The 16,718-nt window shown below is 39.8% G+C and overlaps 1 protein-coding gene across 3 annotated transcripts in view; it reads right to left on the reverse strand.

Moving 5' to 3' along the window:
• LOC127585631 (myosin-9-like) overlaps positions 1-16,718 on the reverse strand; it is a 132,994-nt gene that overhangs the window by 2,878 nt on the left and 113,398 nt on the right. For all 3 annotated transcript variants that reach the window (XM_052043243.1, XM_052043244.1, XM_052043242.1), the window contains 10 exons: positions 15,317-15,565; positions 13,886-14,098; positions 13,070-13,282; positions 12,522-12,683; positions 11,227-11,355; positions 8,629-8,717; positions 7,104-7,227; positions 5,795-6,003; positions 3,002-3,110; positions 346-518 (listed from right to left, as the gene is read on the reverse strand). In XM_052043243.1, the coding sequence (XP_051899203.1) occupies positions 346-518; positions 3,002-3,110; positions 5,795-6,003; positions 7,104-7,227; positions 8,629-8,717; positions 11,227-11,355; positions 12,522-12,683; positions 13,070-13,282; positions 13,886-14,098; positions 15,317-15,565 (1,670 nt within the window). The remainder of the gene's footprint in view (positions 1-345; positions 519-3,001; positions 3,111-5,794; positions 6,004-7,103; positions 7,228-8,628; positions 8,718-11,226; positions 11,356-12,521; positions 12,684-13,069; positions 13,283-13,885; positions 14,099-15,316; positions 15,566-16,718) is intronic.

Consider the following 16,718-nt stretch of genomic DNA (forward strand, 5'->3'; position numbering starts at 1 on the left):
ACTTATCAAATATCTAGACAGCTGATGAAATCCAGAAAACTTTTACTCTGCAAACCATGACAATTCTGCTCTCTTGGAAGCCATGCTGAATGGAGACTTGAAAGGTGGTTTAAGATAGTGAATCATGTCACCATAATGAAGACTTCATTTCTCGCACTGTGAAACTTCCCGCAGCTTCAAACAGGCTTAACTTCTCCACTGATGGGGACAAACAAATAACCCGCTTAATGGAAATTTATCTAGCACCCTTTCAGTTTTTAAAACCTTTATCCATTCCCCAATAATATTTTATGGGCTCAACACTGAACTGTTTCAGAATTAGTACTGGATAAAGCACTCCCTTACCTCAGCTTGCTCTTGAGCGTGCTGACCTCACGGGTCATTGCATCTGCAGTTTCAGTAGTATCCTCTAGCTCTCTCTGCAGTTTTCTGCGGGAAGCATTGGCACGCTGGGCTTCCTCTTCTGCCTCCTCCAGTTGCCGTTTCAACTGCTTCAGACGGGAATTGGCTTTCTCAACCTAGAAGATAAAGGTGAAATTGTCATTATTCCTGTACTCAACAAGCATGGAGCTTCCTTGGCCTGCTTTACTTTCGACAGAGACAACTAAAACCCAGTCTAAGAGGACGTAAATTAACTCGATAATACTTTATCCATTGCTTTAATTTATTTCCTGATAGGCATTGTCACCAACATCCCTATCTTCAGCAATGCACCCTGCTATGTTTTCCAAACTCCTCCATTATCTCCCCTTCCTTGAGGATGCTCCTATAAGGTCACTGCTTTGATAAAGTTTTGGCCTTCTCCTTAGCTTTGTGTCTTCTCTTTTCAAATGTACATCAATTTAAGGTTGCTTCATAAATGCAAGTTGCTTTCGGGTGGAGGTTGCTGAGATTAAAATAGTAGAATTTATATGGAAACTTTCACAATCCAAAAGACTTCACAGATTGCAACTTTTTATCTCAAAGTGCCAATGTAGGAGAAATGGCAGCAGAATTTGCAGATATCCAGGTGCTGATCCCACAAACAGCACTAAGATAATGACCAAGTGAACTGTTTCAGCAATAATGTTTGCGGGACAAATAGAAGTCATGGGATGTTTATTCACTTGACAGACTAGACAGTACCACAGTTTAAAACATCAGCTTAAAGATAATCTGCAGTTTCTCCACCAGTTTTTTTTTAAACTACCTTCCTGTGCCTCCTCGACCCTCATCAAGGTAGAGGCAGCTAAACGGTTGGCACAAAGATGAAGACTGCCTTTACCATTTCCTTCCTTTTCCTAGGCCAACGGGCAAAAGTTCCCCGAATTCTGTTGCCTTACTCCCAAACACTCATTTCACCAGGTTCACTCACTTATTTTGTTCTGAGCTCATCTCAAGACAAGGCTTTTGCCTCCCTTACTTACGAGCAAACTGTTGACCTGGCTGATTTTGTTAACATTTCCTTCTCCTCGGGTACCACTCCTTCTCCATCAACTTTCTTGTCATTCACCTCAAACACAGTCACTCCTTTGGTCTTGGAAACTACCACCGCACATACAGCCTACTTTTCCTCTCCAGAGCACTTGAACATGATGTTTTGCTTACAAAAATGCCCGATATTCAGGCCCTATGGCAATAAAATAATGCCATGAATGTGACAATGGTAAACTTATCACTCTTTATCCTGTCACGAACCAGCAACAAAAGAAACACACTGAGCATGATTCAGTGTTAAAAACTATTTTATTAATTACTACTTATGATAATACGTAAAATAAAAGTAAAAATGTTAGTATGTTAGAATTCAAAAAAATGTTAAACCTTGAATGTTAACCCCAAAACTAAACTCTTCGTGTGTGTGTGACAAAGTCCCAAACTCCAAGTTCCGGAATGGTTCTTAAAGTTCAGTTCCGCAAGCCATAAGGTGAAACATGAGCAAGGGCTTCTTCAACAACCACCGTTGTCTGAAGATAAGACGTAGACGTAGAGAAACATAGGGAGAGTAAATACGAAATCCAAATGTTCCATGATGGAACCCAAACGACACTTCAGTGTTTACTCGGTAGTGACTTCCTCACCCCGAAAAGCATCCGAATCGTGGTTGTCCACACATAAATACCCGTTTCCTTCTACAGGTCAGCAACAAAGTGAACTCCACCGGATTACTTCCAACTTCCATACATGGATTTCTATGGCAAACACAGTTATTGTTTCTCATCCATCGATAGAGAAAACAAGCAGGCTGGTGTCTCTCTCCCTTCTCTCTCTCTCTCTCCTTCTTACTTCTTCAACAACGTCATTACGTCCTTTATCTTCTATTGACGTAAGCAGGCCCCACACACACACACACACACTCTCTATCTTAAAGGGACTTTCACTGAGTCCGTAACAATCCAACTTAACCCATTTAGCCTTTGACACCATTGATCACACACAGCACGCAGCCAAGTGCAACTGCCTTTGCCCGGTATGCTTGGTTATTGGATCAGAGCCAGTGTTTCACCTGAAACAGCTATACCGTCATATACTTTCACAGAAGCTGAAAATACATCAAATTCAACATTTGCTCTCATAGCCAAGTTTTTCAACATACCTCTGATGCCAAGTTATCAGACTACTGTCTGACATCAGTTGTTCAAGCAGAGGTTCCTTCCAACTAGTCTGAAGGCAGTATTAAACCAGATCCTGCTGGCCCTGGCCTGCACCTTCACTCCCACCCCTTGCCAATACTGTGATAGGACTAGCCTTTAGCGGACGAGTGGCTTCTTGCATCCTTGCTGTGACGCTCCTGCTAAAGGCAACTAAGAGAGAAACCAAGACCCAACCCATGGGCAGCCCAGTGACCTTATGACAATTCATACTGTCATCTTGGAGGGAGGAGACAAGGCAGAGCTGTGCACTAACCATCTTGGACAGAGGTCTTAAAGTTGAACAAACATTTCTGCCACAAAGATTAAGGAAAAGGAAAATAAATTAATTTATACACTGTTTAGTAGGGCCACTAAAATCTTCAACAGACCTGGTCTTTGTATTGATCAGAATTGCGTCTTTCATCCTCCATCTGCAGCATTGCCTCTTTCAGCCTCTTTTCTGAACGACGCAGCAGTTTACTGACAGCTTGTCTATCCCTGTTTAGACAGGACATTAAAAGTTAGTTTACAATTAGTGTTCATCACACCCCCCCAAGCAAGTTGCTCAGCCCTACTCAAGATCAATAGGTGCTAACAACCCTTGCACTTCACCCACAGGATTAAGCATGCAAGTCCTGGCATGCAAGCCCAGTTAATTTCTACCCAAGTATGGATTTACAGCCAAATTTCCCAGGAGTTACTGAAGAACATTACACTTGAGGCCATATGTTCCCTTAAACCAGCTGTGCCATCCAATAGGATAATCTGTGCTATACCAGGTCTGAGATTCAATGGCTGATCTGATCATGGCCTCAGCTTCAGTTCCTCAACTATAAACTCCCCTACATTCCAAAAATCAGTCTTAGCTTTGTTCTGAGCCACTGAATATATTCAGAGTGCATGGCTAGTTGATATTCTTTCTCAGTCTTAGCAATGGCCCAATTCCAACCCAACTATATTAACTGATAGATATTAAATATTAAACAAGGGGCCTTTCTACACGACATGGCTCAGCTCCACATTGACAGTACAGATGATTTTTAAAATGTGATGGCAATTTCTGCCTCTACCACCTTTTCAGGTAGAGAGTTCCAAACCCTGACTATTCTCTGAATGAAAATCTCCCTCAACTCCTGTTTAATTCTTCTGTCAATTACTCTAAATTTATACCCCGATTTTTTGATTCTTCTGCTAAAGGGAAAAAAATTGGTTTCCTTCCCATATAATCTGGACACCCCTCTATTTTATGCACCTCAGTTAAATCTCACCTCAGCCCCAATTTCAAAGAAAACTAGAATAGCCTCTAGATTTTTCCTTATAGCAACTATTTTCCAATCCTAGCAACATTATTGCAAACCTCCTCTGCACACTTCAGTGCAATCACATCTTCCCTGTGATACTGGTAACCAGAAGTGTACGTAGTGCTCAAGATGTGGTCTAACTAATATTGTATACAGCTCTAGCATAACCTCCCTGCTCTTATATTCTATGCTTTGAATAATAAAGTAAGGAATCCTGTAAAGCTTTTTAACTCTCTTATTGATTGGTACTATCTTTATGGATTTGTCAGCATACAGGCCAAGTTTATTTTAGCCTCCACACCATTCAATACCCTGCCTGTTTTATATACATCCTTACCTTGTTGCAGCTATCAAATGTATTTCACATCTCTCTCGATTCAATTTTATCTGTCATTTTTCTGCTCAACATACCAAACATCTAACATCAATGCACTCCTTGTAGTACCTCAATGCACTGTTGTCATGAAATAAACTTTGTCTTGCATGCCATCCATACAGGTCTTCTACTGTACCTCAGTACGTGTGACAATAATACACCAGTTCCAATCTTCCTGCATTTAAGGTTTTCCACTCTTCTGTCAACCACGTGGCTAATTTTTGTACCATCTGCAAGCTTTTGTAATGCTTTCTACACTTAAACCATTACATTACAAAAAAAGCAGGGGACTATGGGATCCCATAGATACAAGCCTTCAAGTTACTAAAATACCCATCAACCATTATCCTTTGCTTCTTGTACTGTCAATTTCAGATCCAATCTGCTATTTCTTTGATCCTGCAGGCTTTTTTCCTGACCAGCTTTTTATGTAGGACCTCATCAAAAAGGCTTGCTAGAATCCCTGTAGACTACATTTAACACACCACCCTCATAGACCCTCCTTGTTGGATCCTCAGAAAAGTGCAGTCACTGGTTAGATATGACACTTCTATAAACAAATCTCTGCTAACTGCCCCCAATTAATCTATGCCTTCCTAAGTGAAGGTTTACATTGTTCCCTAAAATGGATTTCAGTAATTTGCTTTCCATCATAGTTAAACAGGCTTGTAGTTACTTTATTCTTTTCTCCCCTTTTTAAACAGAAGCACAATATTAGCAGTTGTACAATTCAAAGACCACCTGGGACTTGCTTTATTCGGGCCTGGTGATTTATCCACTTTCAAAAATACTTCCTCTTACTATTATCGCACATGTGTTCCTAAACTACATCATCCCCCTCTTTTATTGTGAAGATGGCTATACAGTTTTCATTTAGAATTGTATCTTTCATCTCTACACAGATTACCTTAGAGGTTCCTGATAGTCCCTATTCTTTCCTAGGTTATTCTCTTGCTCGTAATGGATTATCAAACATCTTTGAATTTTCTATTCACTGTAATTTTTCATACCATCTCCTTACTTTCCTAATTTCACTAAATTTTCTATACTCATCTCAGCTTTCTGTAAAGCTCTTGATGTCCCACGCATTTTATTTTTGCCCCATCTTACCCTCATGAACTTCTTCAGCCAGAGGTTCTGGGTTTGGCAGGGCACTTTCTCCCTTGTGTTACCTTGAACCCATTGAATCTCCTTTTGTAAATGTTTCTCGCTGCTCAAATATTTGTATGCCCAAGTTGCCATTTCCAGTCTACTTTTGCTAAATCAGTTCTCAATTGGCTTTACCCAATTTAAAATCTTCACCTATTTCCATAACTATACTAAATTAACTCTACTACGTTAAAATGCAACATTTCCTCAAAACCATCTTGGAGACTGAGTGAGGCCATCTGTAGTTGGGCCAGATTATGGGCTTTACTTACTTGGAATATTCAGCTTAGTTTTAAAAACATTTCTTGATCATGCACTCTTTCTAAAAAATACCCTCTAGTTTAATTTATTTGTACCGTGTTTCTGCATCAAGTTGTTCCTCTAATTGAGCGACCTTCGCTTCCAGTGCTGCAAGGTTTGCCTTGTACTTGGACCTGACAGCATTTTCCATCTCCTGCAACTTGGTTTTCAGGTCCTTGTTCTGACGATCTAGCTGCTGGCGAGCATTTTCTGCCTTCTGGGCATTGCTGCGTTCAGCAGAAAGATCTGCATTTATTTGATCAACCTGTTCAGCAAAATTAATAGGAGAGCAAAATACTTTTAGCTTTAGGTCCAACTTGAGTTTTGAGATTACAGAGCAAAGCTCCTTTGACTAACCTCCCCTACAGAATTCTCACAAACTATTTTTACAAGTATATATCCAAAGTACAGGGGAACCTCAGCTATATTGTTTCAGTGTACCAGAGTTTAGGTTCAGGAAATTACATCAGCTAATTCTCAAGTGAAGACTTGTATTATTAAAAAAAATACAACAGTGAACACACAGTTTTAAAAATAAAATTGCAATCTGAGTTTTACAATGCCTGCCTGACTGCAGAAACTGTACAACCCATACACATCTTCAAGTAAAGCTCCACTCATTATAAACCAAATTCTTACATTAATGAACAATAAAACTGAAGTTTAGGCATTATGGGAACTGGCTGGCAAGTTTATGAAATACATACAGTAAAATCAAGCTTAATGCCCAATCTTTGAAAATAATGAATTTGGGATAGCACAGTGACATGGCTAATACAAAAGGGGCTTCACAGCTCCAGCAACCTGGATTTAATCATGACCTCTGATGCTGTCTTGTGGAGCTTACACACCCTCACTGTGGCTGCATGGATTTCATCCAGATGGTCTGGTTTCCTCTCACACCTCAAAGATAGGCAACAGTAAATTGCAACCCCCCCCCCCCCCCAAATGTGTAGGATCGGGGGGGATGGGAGGTGGAGGTAGTTGATGGGAATGTGGAAAAAATAAAATGGGATTAATACAGCTTTGGTAAAAATAGGTGCCTGACAGTCAGCATGGACTTGGTGAGCTGAAGAGCCTTTTTCCATGCTGTATGACTATAGCCAGGGCTCTATTATTATAGCAAATTTTATGTACTGATATTTAGTGATACTGCACATAACTACCTATATATTAAAACCATGACAAACATTCCTTGACCCATTCCCATATTACTTTACATTAATCAAACTAAATGACTAATTTGCTCAGGGAAATGAAAATGAAATGTAATCTTCCATTTCATGCCTGGTGAAAACAATTTATGACTTTCAGCATTGTTTGACCTGCACAGTGGAATTCACATCATAGTAACAGGGGACTCACCTGAAGGTTGGCTTTCTTGAGTCTATCATTGGCCATTTCAGCATTTGTTTGCTCTTCTTCAACTTCTTCTTCCAGTTGAGCAATCCTGGCCTCAAGGCGTCTCTTCTCATCCAGAGCCAAAGATCTACATTTAAGAAAAGTCCAAGACTTGGTTTGAAACAAGTCCTTCAAAAGCAATAGCTTCCATGCTCCAGTAAGTAAAACTAATGCAACAAAGCTACAGCCTTTTCAGAAAGTGTCTGAGCATATTCCAAGCTCATTATCTCTCTCACGAATTAACTCCTGCTTACTCTTACTTCATCCAGGACATCAGTTTTCAATCCTGATTCTATCTACCTGTGGGTTTTTAAAAAATTATTTTTGTTTATGCAAGTTCATGTTGCACTACTAGTGAATGCAATTTAAGTGAATGAGTGATTTTATGCTTCTGTGTTGTGTTTGCCTCATTGGATTTCAATGAGAGCCAAGCAGCAATAAAAGCTTGAGAATCTGCTGCCATTCACAAGTGAATAAAATGTTAAATTCCTAGATCAATGATAAATATGGGGTAGCAAGGAGACACCGCAAAATACAAGACGTTGAAACCACACATGAAACGGACTATAGTCAGGATTGCTAACAGGAAAAACTCAACCTGAAATAAAGTCTACATCTCTAGTTTCTATCTAGGTCAAGACAGTACCTTGAAAAACTGCATACCTACTGGGCCCAGACACCACATTATTCAATCTGCTAGAGTATTCATAGTTCTAATCCATCACTCAAAGCTGCTCCACTCTTTTCGTCCTGAGTAGAAAGCTATCAAGGAAATATCCAGCGAATAACATAATATACTAAAAGGCATGGAGAGGATTCAAGTCTGGTCTGAAAAGCAACAAGTGACATCCACACCACATAGGTACCTGGTAATAACCATTTCTAAGAGAATCAAATTACCTCTCCTTTTGATGGCATCTTCATTGCTGGAAACCTCAGTCAACATTTCAGTCTTTGAGGGAAACCATCATTACAAGAAAATTAACTGGGGCAGTCACATAACTACTGCGTTACAACAGCATGTCAGAAGGATGAGACAGGTCACCGCCTAACTCATCTGTTTAGCATCCAGTAAGGCAATTCAAGATTGTGATAAGATAATCTCCATTTGCTTAGCAGAGTGAGCTTTAATAACTGAGAAACAACATCATCCAGGTCAAAGTAGCCATGTGACTGGCACTCCCTCCTCTAGCGATGTAGCATGACTGCACTTCTCAGTACTTGAAAGCACCCACCAGATCCAGACTCCAACCATCAAGAAAGGCAAAGACAACAAGTGCAGGAAAACCCCAAGTAACAGACCATCTTGATATGGAAATATGAAGATTCTGGAACTCCTTACCTAAAAGGACCGAGTATCTTGCAGTAATTCACTAATATTTTCAAGAACAATTAAAGAGAAGAATAAAGGCTGGCCTAGCCAGTGACACTCCAATCCCCAGAAGAATAAAATTGAAAGAGTGAAGCTCCATTTAAGAGAAGCACATACTTTCCAGAACTGTTGCTTGCAATCTCTTCAGCTAGTTCATCTCTCTCCTGCTGTATCTGACGTTTTGCACGCTCGGCTGCAGCAAGATCCTAGTTAATCAAAAGAATCAAAAATTATTCTCATTGTTAGCTAATGTTATATAACTATTCATGTTACTTGCATAAAACTACATTGAAATAAATCTGAAGTGTGTATCATAAAGGTATTCTCCACATGCAAGATTCATTTATTCCTGTGGAACAAGTATGAACTTTCCTAGTCTAACTCCAGACACAATTATGGGCTTTCACTTAAATTAAGGTATTGCACTTCACTGCGCTACTTAAAACATACACCAGACATGATTTTACAAAGGCACAAACTACTTGCATGAATAATGTACCACGCAGAACAAAGTTGCATAATTTATTTTCGTGAACAATTAAGTTACACAAGTTTAAAGGTTTTTGCACAATTTAATTTTTTCTTATTGAAAATCTACTCCATGAACCAGTATTTTATTTTTAAAACCAGGACTTTGACTATACCTCAGATATGAATATTGTCTTGTTGTATTTGATTTAGGTGTGCTTGGACAGCATACCTTCATCACTTGAATTGCCTATTTTACATGTCTGTCTTAATCAGGTTCAGCTTATCTGATTCCAAAACAGTCATCCATACCTTTATTACCTCCAGATCCAATGTACACCTGGCCAGCCTCTTTCATTCACCATCTGTTAACTTAAAGTTTTCCAAAACTGAGTCCTAACCCCACAGGTGGCTTCAACCCATCACCCATGCTTGCTAAGTTTAACTCCTAACACTGATTTAAAATACTCATCATTTTCAGATCCCTCAACTGCCTTGCCCATCTGTCAGTGCCATGTACACCAGCTTTCAACCCTCTCACATCGACACTCCCCCAAATCTAACCTCCTTTGCATATCCAAATTTAATCATGCCATTGGTAGCTATATATTAAGCTCAGGAAATTTTTCTAAATCCTTCCATCATCTTTAAAATATTCGTTAAATCACATTTGACCAAGCTGTTCTAATCTGTTTTAATGTTTCCATCTTCGACTCAGTTGAGTTTTACAAGATAATGCCCTTGTGAAACAGAGCGAGGCTTTTTGCTACATGAATATTGCTTCATAAATTGTGTAACTTCCAAATTAGAAGCTACATTTTCATATCATTCAACCTCAATGGCAGTGAAAATATCCACATTTCCAAAATTACAGATTAAACTTTGTTTAGAGCACTCAGTGTAGCAGTTAGCGTAACGCTTTACAGTGCCAGCGACCTGGGTTCAATTCCGGCCACTGTCTGTAAGGAGTTTGTACGTTCTCCCCACGTCTGCGTGGGTTTCCTCTGGGTGCTCCGGTTTCCTCCCACATTCCAAAGACGTACAGGTTAGGAACTTGTGGGCATACTATGTTGGCACCGGAAGCATGGCAACACTCGCGGGCTGCCCCCAGAACACTACGCAAAAAATGCATTTCACTGTGTTTAATGTACATGTGACTAAAAGATCTTATCTTACAAGACATGAGCAGTATTAGGCCATTTGGCCCATCGAGTCTGCTCTGCCATTCGATCATGGCTGACTTATTTTCCCCTCTCAACCCCATTCTCCTGCCTTCTCCCTGTAACCTTTGATGCCCTCATTAATCAAAAGCCTATCAACATCCACTTTAAATATACCTAATGACTTGGCCTCCAAAGCCATCTGCGGCAATGAATTCCACAGATTCACCACGCTCTGGCTAAATTCCTCCTCATCTCAGTTCTAAAGGGACATCCTTCTATTCTGAGGCTGTGTCCTTTGGTCCTAGAATCTCCTAATACTGGGGACATCTTCATGTCCATTCTATCCAGGCCTTTCAATATTTGGTAGGTTTCAAGGAGATCCCCCTCATCCTTCTAAACTCTAGTGAGTACAGGCCCAGAGCCATCAAATACTCCTCATACGTTAACCCTTTCATTCCTGGGATCATTCTCGTAATCCTCCTCTGGACTCTCTCCAATGCCAGCACATCCTTCCTTGGATATGGGGCCCAAAACTGCTACAATACTCCAAATGCAGTCTTACCTAATGCTTTATAAAGCCTCAGCATTCATCCTTGCTTTTATATTCTAGTCCTCTTGAAATGAATGCTAACATTTTATTTGCCTTCCTTACTACTGACTCCTAGTGCACTGACACCATTATCCTGGTATAGGTGCTTGGACGAATCTACATGGCTGTTACTCAGATGTTGGCATTTCAGGTGTTTAAACAAAGTACTGTCCTCACACTAGTTTTACTGTGCATGCAAGAATGAACTCATTGCATTTCTGCACAAAGTCCAATAGCAAGCAGATCCTTTCCTGAATTTAGGGCAGAATGTACACAAAGTGGAGTTTAGAAGTTTAATTGATGGAAAATGGCTGTTGATTATTAGAATTCACAATGGGCCCAAACTAGGTAGTAAAGTAAGTAGCTCGCGTGTTTCAGATCAACATCAGTGAGGAACAAAGTTGGTTAAGAACCAAGTCTTCTGATCGAATATCTGCCCATAGTATTTCATGAAATTCCCCCTGTATTAATTTCAAGGCTTATTTGTTGTCACACCTCCTGTAAATGAATCATTTCAGCCTCCAGTTGCTTCAGTTTTTTCTCAGTTTCTTTAGACTGGGTCAGGATTTCCTCTCTAGAGTTGCGAGCATCATCCAGTTCACGCTGGTAGTCTTTCAGCTGAGCCTGCAGATGGCAAAGACAATAAAAATAAATGTTCCAATATTTGAATGTGTGGGACAGATATGTAATACCACACCACTGTTTAATCTCAGCATTCACAGAGCACAATGTTCTTTGTGATTTAGTTGGCAACTGAGCAACATTTTGGTTCCTTGTATGCACATTTTTGAGAAGCACAAGACAGATGCCAGCACCTATCATGTGGGTGCCAGCACAGAGAGAATATAGAAAATGAACAGAAAAAATCTAAACAATACCCTGTCGTTCAAGGGAGCAGGGCTGATGAAAGCAATGCAACTCTTGCAGCAGCAGGAGTTCCTTAAAGCAGAAATAAATAGAACTATACTACCATTTAGGAGTGGTTATGTTTTCTAGCCAGCATAACAGGAATGGGCTGATTTTCTGTACAATATGGACATTTTAGAGGACACGACATTAAACATATACCTTAAGTCATTACTGTCACCTTTGGGAGCTCACCAGCACTAATAAATGGCAGGATGTCAAGAGCAATGATAATTTGCCAATAAAAGAGTTTCAGGCGAGATCTTCCCAAGCCTCATTATCTCTAAATATAGACCCCACATTTTAATTAGCAATTCAATTAACAGACATTACCAAGGCACTAATTCCTTTCTATTGAACAGAAAGCAGCTGGGTTTTGTCTGACTGAAGCAGAACTTGATAAATGGCACAATATACGACTTCTGCAGGCTAAGTGTTCAGAAAGTATTCAGTGCCAGATTTGGGTACAATCATTTTTAACTAGAGCATTTTATTAGCTGGTTTTTAAAACAAACTGATCCAAGTATCACTATTCCTGATTCAATGATCAATCAAATCAGTCTCCAGTCTAATTCTGTAGTGTACAAATTATCAGTGAAGCATTAATTCAAATCTACACCTAAATGATGGATGTTGTCAGACATTGTTACATTAGATCAACTTTGAATCAGCATTTGCGATGTTTACACTTGAAGCACAGCTGTAGGAAATGGAGTAAAGCTGGATGTGGTCTCATCTTAAATGAGAAGCTAGTATTAGGTTTTACCTAAAATTGCTCTTGGGCTATGAACTTGCTTCAAATGTTCCACAAACATCAGTAAACTGGCCTCGGGGACTTGCTTTGAGTGCTTTATCCTATCCCCATAATAATCATTATTGCTTGCCTGCAGTTTGCGAAGCTGTTTTATGGCTTCATCACGGCCCTTGTTTGAAGCTTCAATTTGTCCCTCCAAATCCTTGAAGTCCATCTCCAACTTTTTCTTGGCAGTAACAGCCATGGACCGTTGCTTTCGCTCATCTTCCAGCTCTGCCTCCATTTCACGCACCTGGAGCATGGGAACAGCAAGTTAAAAATGTTGCTATTTAGAAAACATAAAAAGGTGTGTAGCAACCAAACCTGAATAGGGTTTTTTTTAAACCGACAAAATTTCTCAAAATAACCAGGAAGAAAAGAGAGGCCAGTTGGCCCAACAAGCTTGACATTTGAGATAGATCCTAACTATAGAGCATACTCAATCACTTTTCTTTGCAGAAGATCTAATTGTGTTGCTGTTTCAATTGCCTTCCCTCACTGCTTACTCAAAGACATAACAGTGTTACCTAACCTTTTCGTCAACCTATTCCTTCCAGCAAAGCAAACCAATTCAACATCCTTTGCTGATAACTTGCATTCATAATGCTCTCCCCAATACACTGGTAAAACCATACTTGCCTGCTTAATCAGTTGTCTCCTCTTTTCCTCACTCTGTTCATCCTTGCCCAACAGGTCCCTATCAAACTGAGCTTTCATGGCTTGCAGATTTACTTCCAGACGTAGCTTAGCATCTTCAGTGGCCTGGAGCTCATCCTCCAGCTCTTCCAACTGAGTCTTCATCTCTTCCACCTGCTGCTCCAGAGCACGTTTTGACTTTTCCAACTCATGTACCTGCACACAAATAGATAGAATATAAACTAGAGCCGGTCAGCAACACTGGCATCCTTTCAGCAGACTGATATGTGAATTATCACCAAAATTGACTCCACTGCAGAGAACCAACACCTGAAAAATAATGTGATCAATATTCCAGCAAAGAATTGAAAACCACAATTTCCCCCCCCCACAGTAAATTTAGTAGAGAATTAACACAAATAGAATTTTTATACAAAATATTAATTGTTGCATTACATATTCAAAACGATGATGAGAGATTTGAGTAGTTGGTAAGTAAAAACAGCATTAAGTCACACGGAAACCAGAAGCTGTCAGAATTAAATTTAGGTTTGAACTAAACAAATAGATCCTGGTAGCAGCAATTGAAGCGCCACTGATTAGCAAACAATGCAAGGCTACAGGAGTGCTGGCCTTCATCCTTGTCCAGTGATCTCTAGCAGAAATTGTGCATGATTATGCAGGATGATCAGGTTTGCCTGTGAAGCCTTTGATTAATAAACTGCCTGATGAACTATTGGAGGTCTGTTGACCTGCATCCCCAAAAACTGGGGAATGGTACAGGACAGTTGCAATTTACTACATGGGTCCTCTACTTACACTCTTTCCTACATCATCCTTGGAGCTGACGAGGTCTTCCATCTCTGCACGCAGCAGCTTGTTCAGTTTCTCCATCTCTTCCTTATGTTCCATTGCCTCCTCCAGGGCACGGGTCAGTGCCAGGGTCTTGGTCTCCTTTTCGCGTGCTTCAGCCTGTGCACGATCCCGCTCCTCTGAGTTCTTTAAGGAGATGTTCTTTTCCTCAGCCAGCAGCTAAAAAAGTGGAAAAAAAATGACCCATTTATCACTGATTTCACTAAAGCTCTTTTAAAGGATAATTGCAGTGCTTAGACTATTCGTGTAACACCTTAGTGAATATTTTTGGGTTAACCCAAATACGAACAAATTTTCAAGGCTAGGCAAACAAAGCATGTTGACTGTAACTCACCAGTTCTCAGCTATTAATACATTAAGGCTCACCCAACCCATTAAGCCTCTATGATGTAGTCAATTTTTATTATTTTCTAGTATTTTTGTGTCACATTTTCACGTTGCCCTTCGTGTTGGCCAAAACAAACAAGATCAGGATCATGTGTTTTTGGTATGCATTATCACGGACAAATAACGTTAGAAATTGGCATAGATTTAAGAAATCTGACATCTCCAAGTTTCGAAGCAAAAGTATTCCAATTTATTCAATCTAACTTACTGAACTAGTCCCCTTTTAGTCTTAAAGTTTGAACTAATTATTTTTGAATCCTCCATTCTCTCTCTCAATCTTTTTATTGAATTTCAAATTAATATACATAACATTAATGATTATACATATGCTGCGAAGAGATTGGGATAACAATAACAGTTTATATATGTGTGTGTGTGTGTGTGTGTGTGTGTGTGTGTGTGTGTGTGTGTGTGTGTATATACACACACACACACATATATATACACACACACACACACACGGAGTAAAATATATAATCTAGACCTCCCACACTCTTGCTAAGTGAGTGTGATACAAAAAAAATTGAAAAGAAATTTAATTATATGAAAAGAGAACCCCCCAAATCAAAAAAAATAGTAATAATAATAAAAACAAACCAAAAACTTCAAAAAAACTGGACTGATATTTCTTTGGTTAAAAAAAACATTATGTCTTAATTCCGCTTCTCTATATCCAAAGGTTATTGAAAGGGATTTGAAACAGGTCCGCTTATATCATATGGAAATACTGAATAATGGACTCCAAACTTCCTCAAATTTAAGCAAAGGATCAACAGTACCACTCCTAATTTTTTCTAAGTTTAAACATGTTATAGTTTGAGAAAACCATTGAAATGTGGTAGGAGGTATAGGGTCCTCCCATCTAAATAGAATGGATCACTTGGCCATTAATGTAACAGTCCATTTTCTCCTTAACCACTTAACATTTTAGAATAGATAAGCACTGAATGGTTTTTAAGTCAATTGATGTGCTCGGGATCTCTCACTCACCTGATCAAATTTCTTTTGTTTCTTTTCAAGATTGGAAACAATCTGCCTTTGGTGGTCCAGGCCCACAACCACATCATCCAGTTCCTGCTGCAGGCGGTTCTTGGTCTTTTCCAGTTTATCATAGGCTGATGCTTTCTCTTCATAGCGCTGAGTTAAGAGCTCCATGTCTTTCTGTAGCTTCTTCTTACCCTCCTCTGCAAGTTCCAGCGATGCACAGCCATCATCCTGACGCTTCTTTGATTCAGCCAACTAGAATTGTATTATTCAAAAGTCAATGAGAAGTCACATTCAGCATACTTACTCTGCATGCACAGATTATTGTAGCATTTGACATGAATTCAACACAATAGTTTGGTGTCAAGTGTGGCATTCAAACCATATTGGATGATCTACATAGCCAAATTGGGTGACAAAAACTGTATTAGTGAAAGGGAACCGATCTTAATGCAGAACAACTAGATATAGCTCTAAATGCCGAAAACTGCAACTGGTGAGCAAATACAAAAGTTGGGGGTGCAGGGACTTTGTTAATTATTTTAACAAAAGTGTTGAGTTTTGACTTTTCCTTTATCCACGGAGCTCAGTTTTGCCAAAAAAACAGATTTATCAATTTTTCACAATGTGGCTTGCTGGCAAGGCCAGCATTAAGGCCCATCCTTAAATACCAATAAAAAAATGTGTGGTGTTCAAATTGGAAGGGATGTTGTAAATAGTCCCATGTGCTCTCTGCTTTGGTGGCAGAGTATGCAGTCAGGGTGGCAGAGTCTAGCAGCTAAAGTGCAATTTACAGACTGTACAGTCTGCAGTCACATTGTGGCACTGGAGGAGGAAATGGATCATCAGGTGGATGATAATGTGCCAAGTGGGCTGCTTTTACCTGGATAGTCAAAGTCGAATTTATTATCATCTGCACAAGTCCATGTGTACACAGGTGCAATGAAAAACTTATTTGCAGCAGCATCACAGGCACATAGCATATAAGTAGCATTATACACAATTTTACAAGGAAGAACACAGTTAGAACAAAATAAAGTCCAATTTCATGCAAAGTGATCGTGGTTTTGCTAAACTGCAGTGATTAAGGTTGTGCCAGTTGGTTCAAGAACTGAACAGTTGAAGGGAAGTAGCTGTTCTTGAACCTGGAGGTGTGGGACTTCAGGTTTCTGTACCTCCTGCCCAATGGTAGCTGGGGGAAGATGGCATGGCCCGGATGGTGGGGATCTTTGACGATGAATGTTGCCTTCTTGAGGCGGCGCCTCCTGTAGATACTACTGATAGTGGGGAGGGATGTAGCCGTGATATATTGGGCTGAATCCATTACTCTCTGCAGCTTCTTACATTCCTGTGCAGTCGAATAGTGTCAGATTTCTCCAAGTTGTTACAACAGTACTCATCCAAACAA

Source organism: Pristis pectinata, chromosome 33, assembly GCF_009764475.1.
Source record: "Pristis pectinata isolate sPriPec2 chromosome 33, sPriPec2.1.pri, whole genome shotgun sequence".
Taxonomy (NCBI): Eukaryota; Metazoa; Chordata; class Chondrichthyes; order Rhinopristiformes; family Pristidae; genus Pristis; species Pristis pectinata.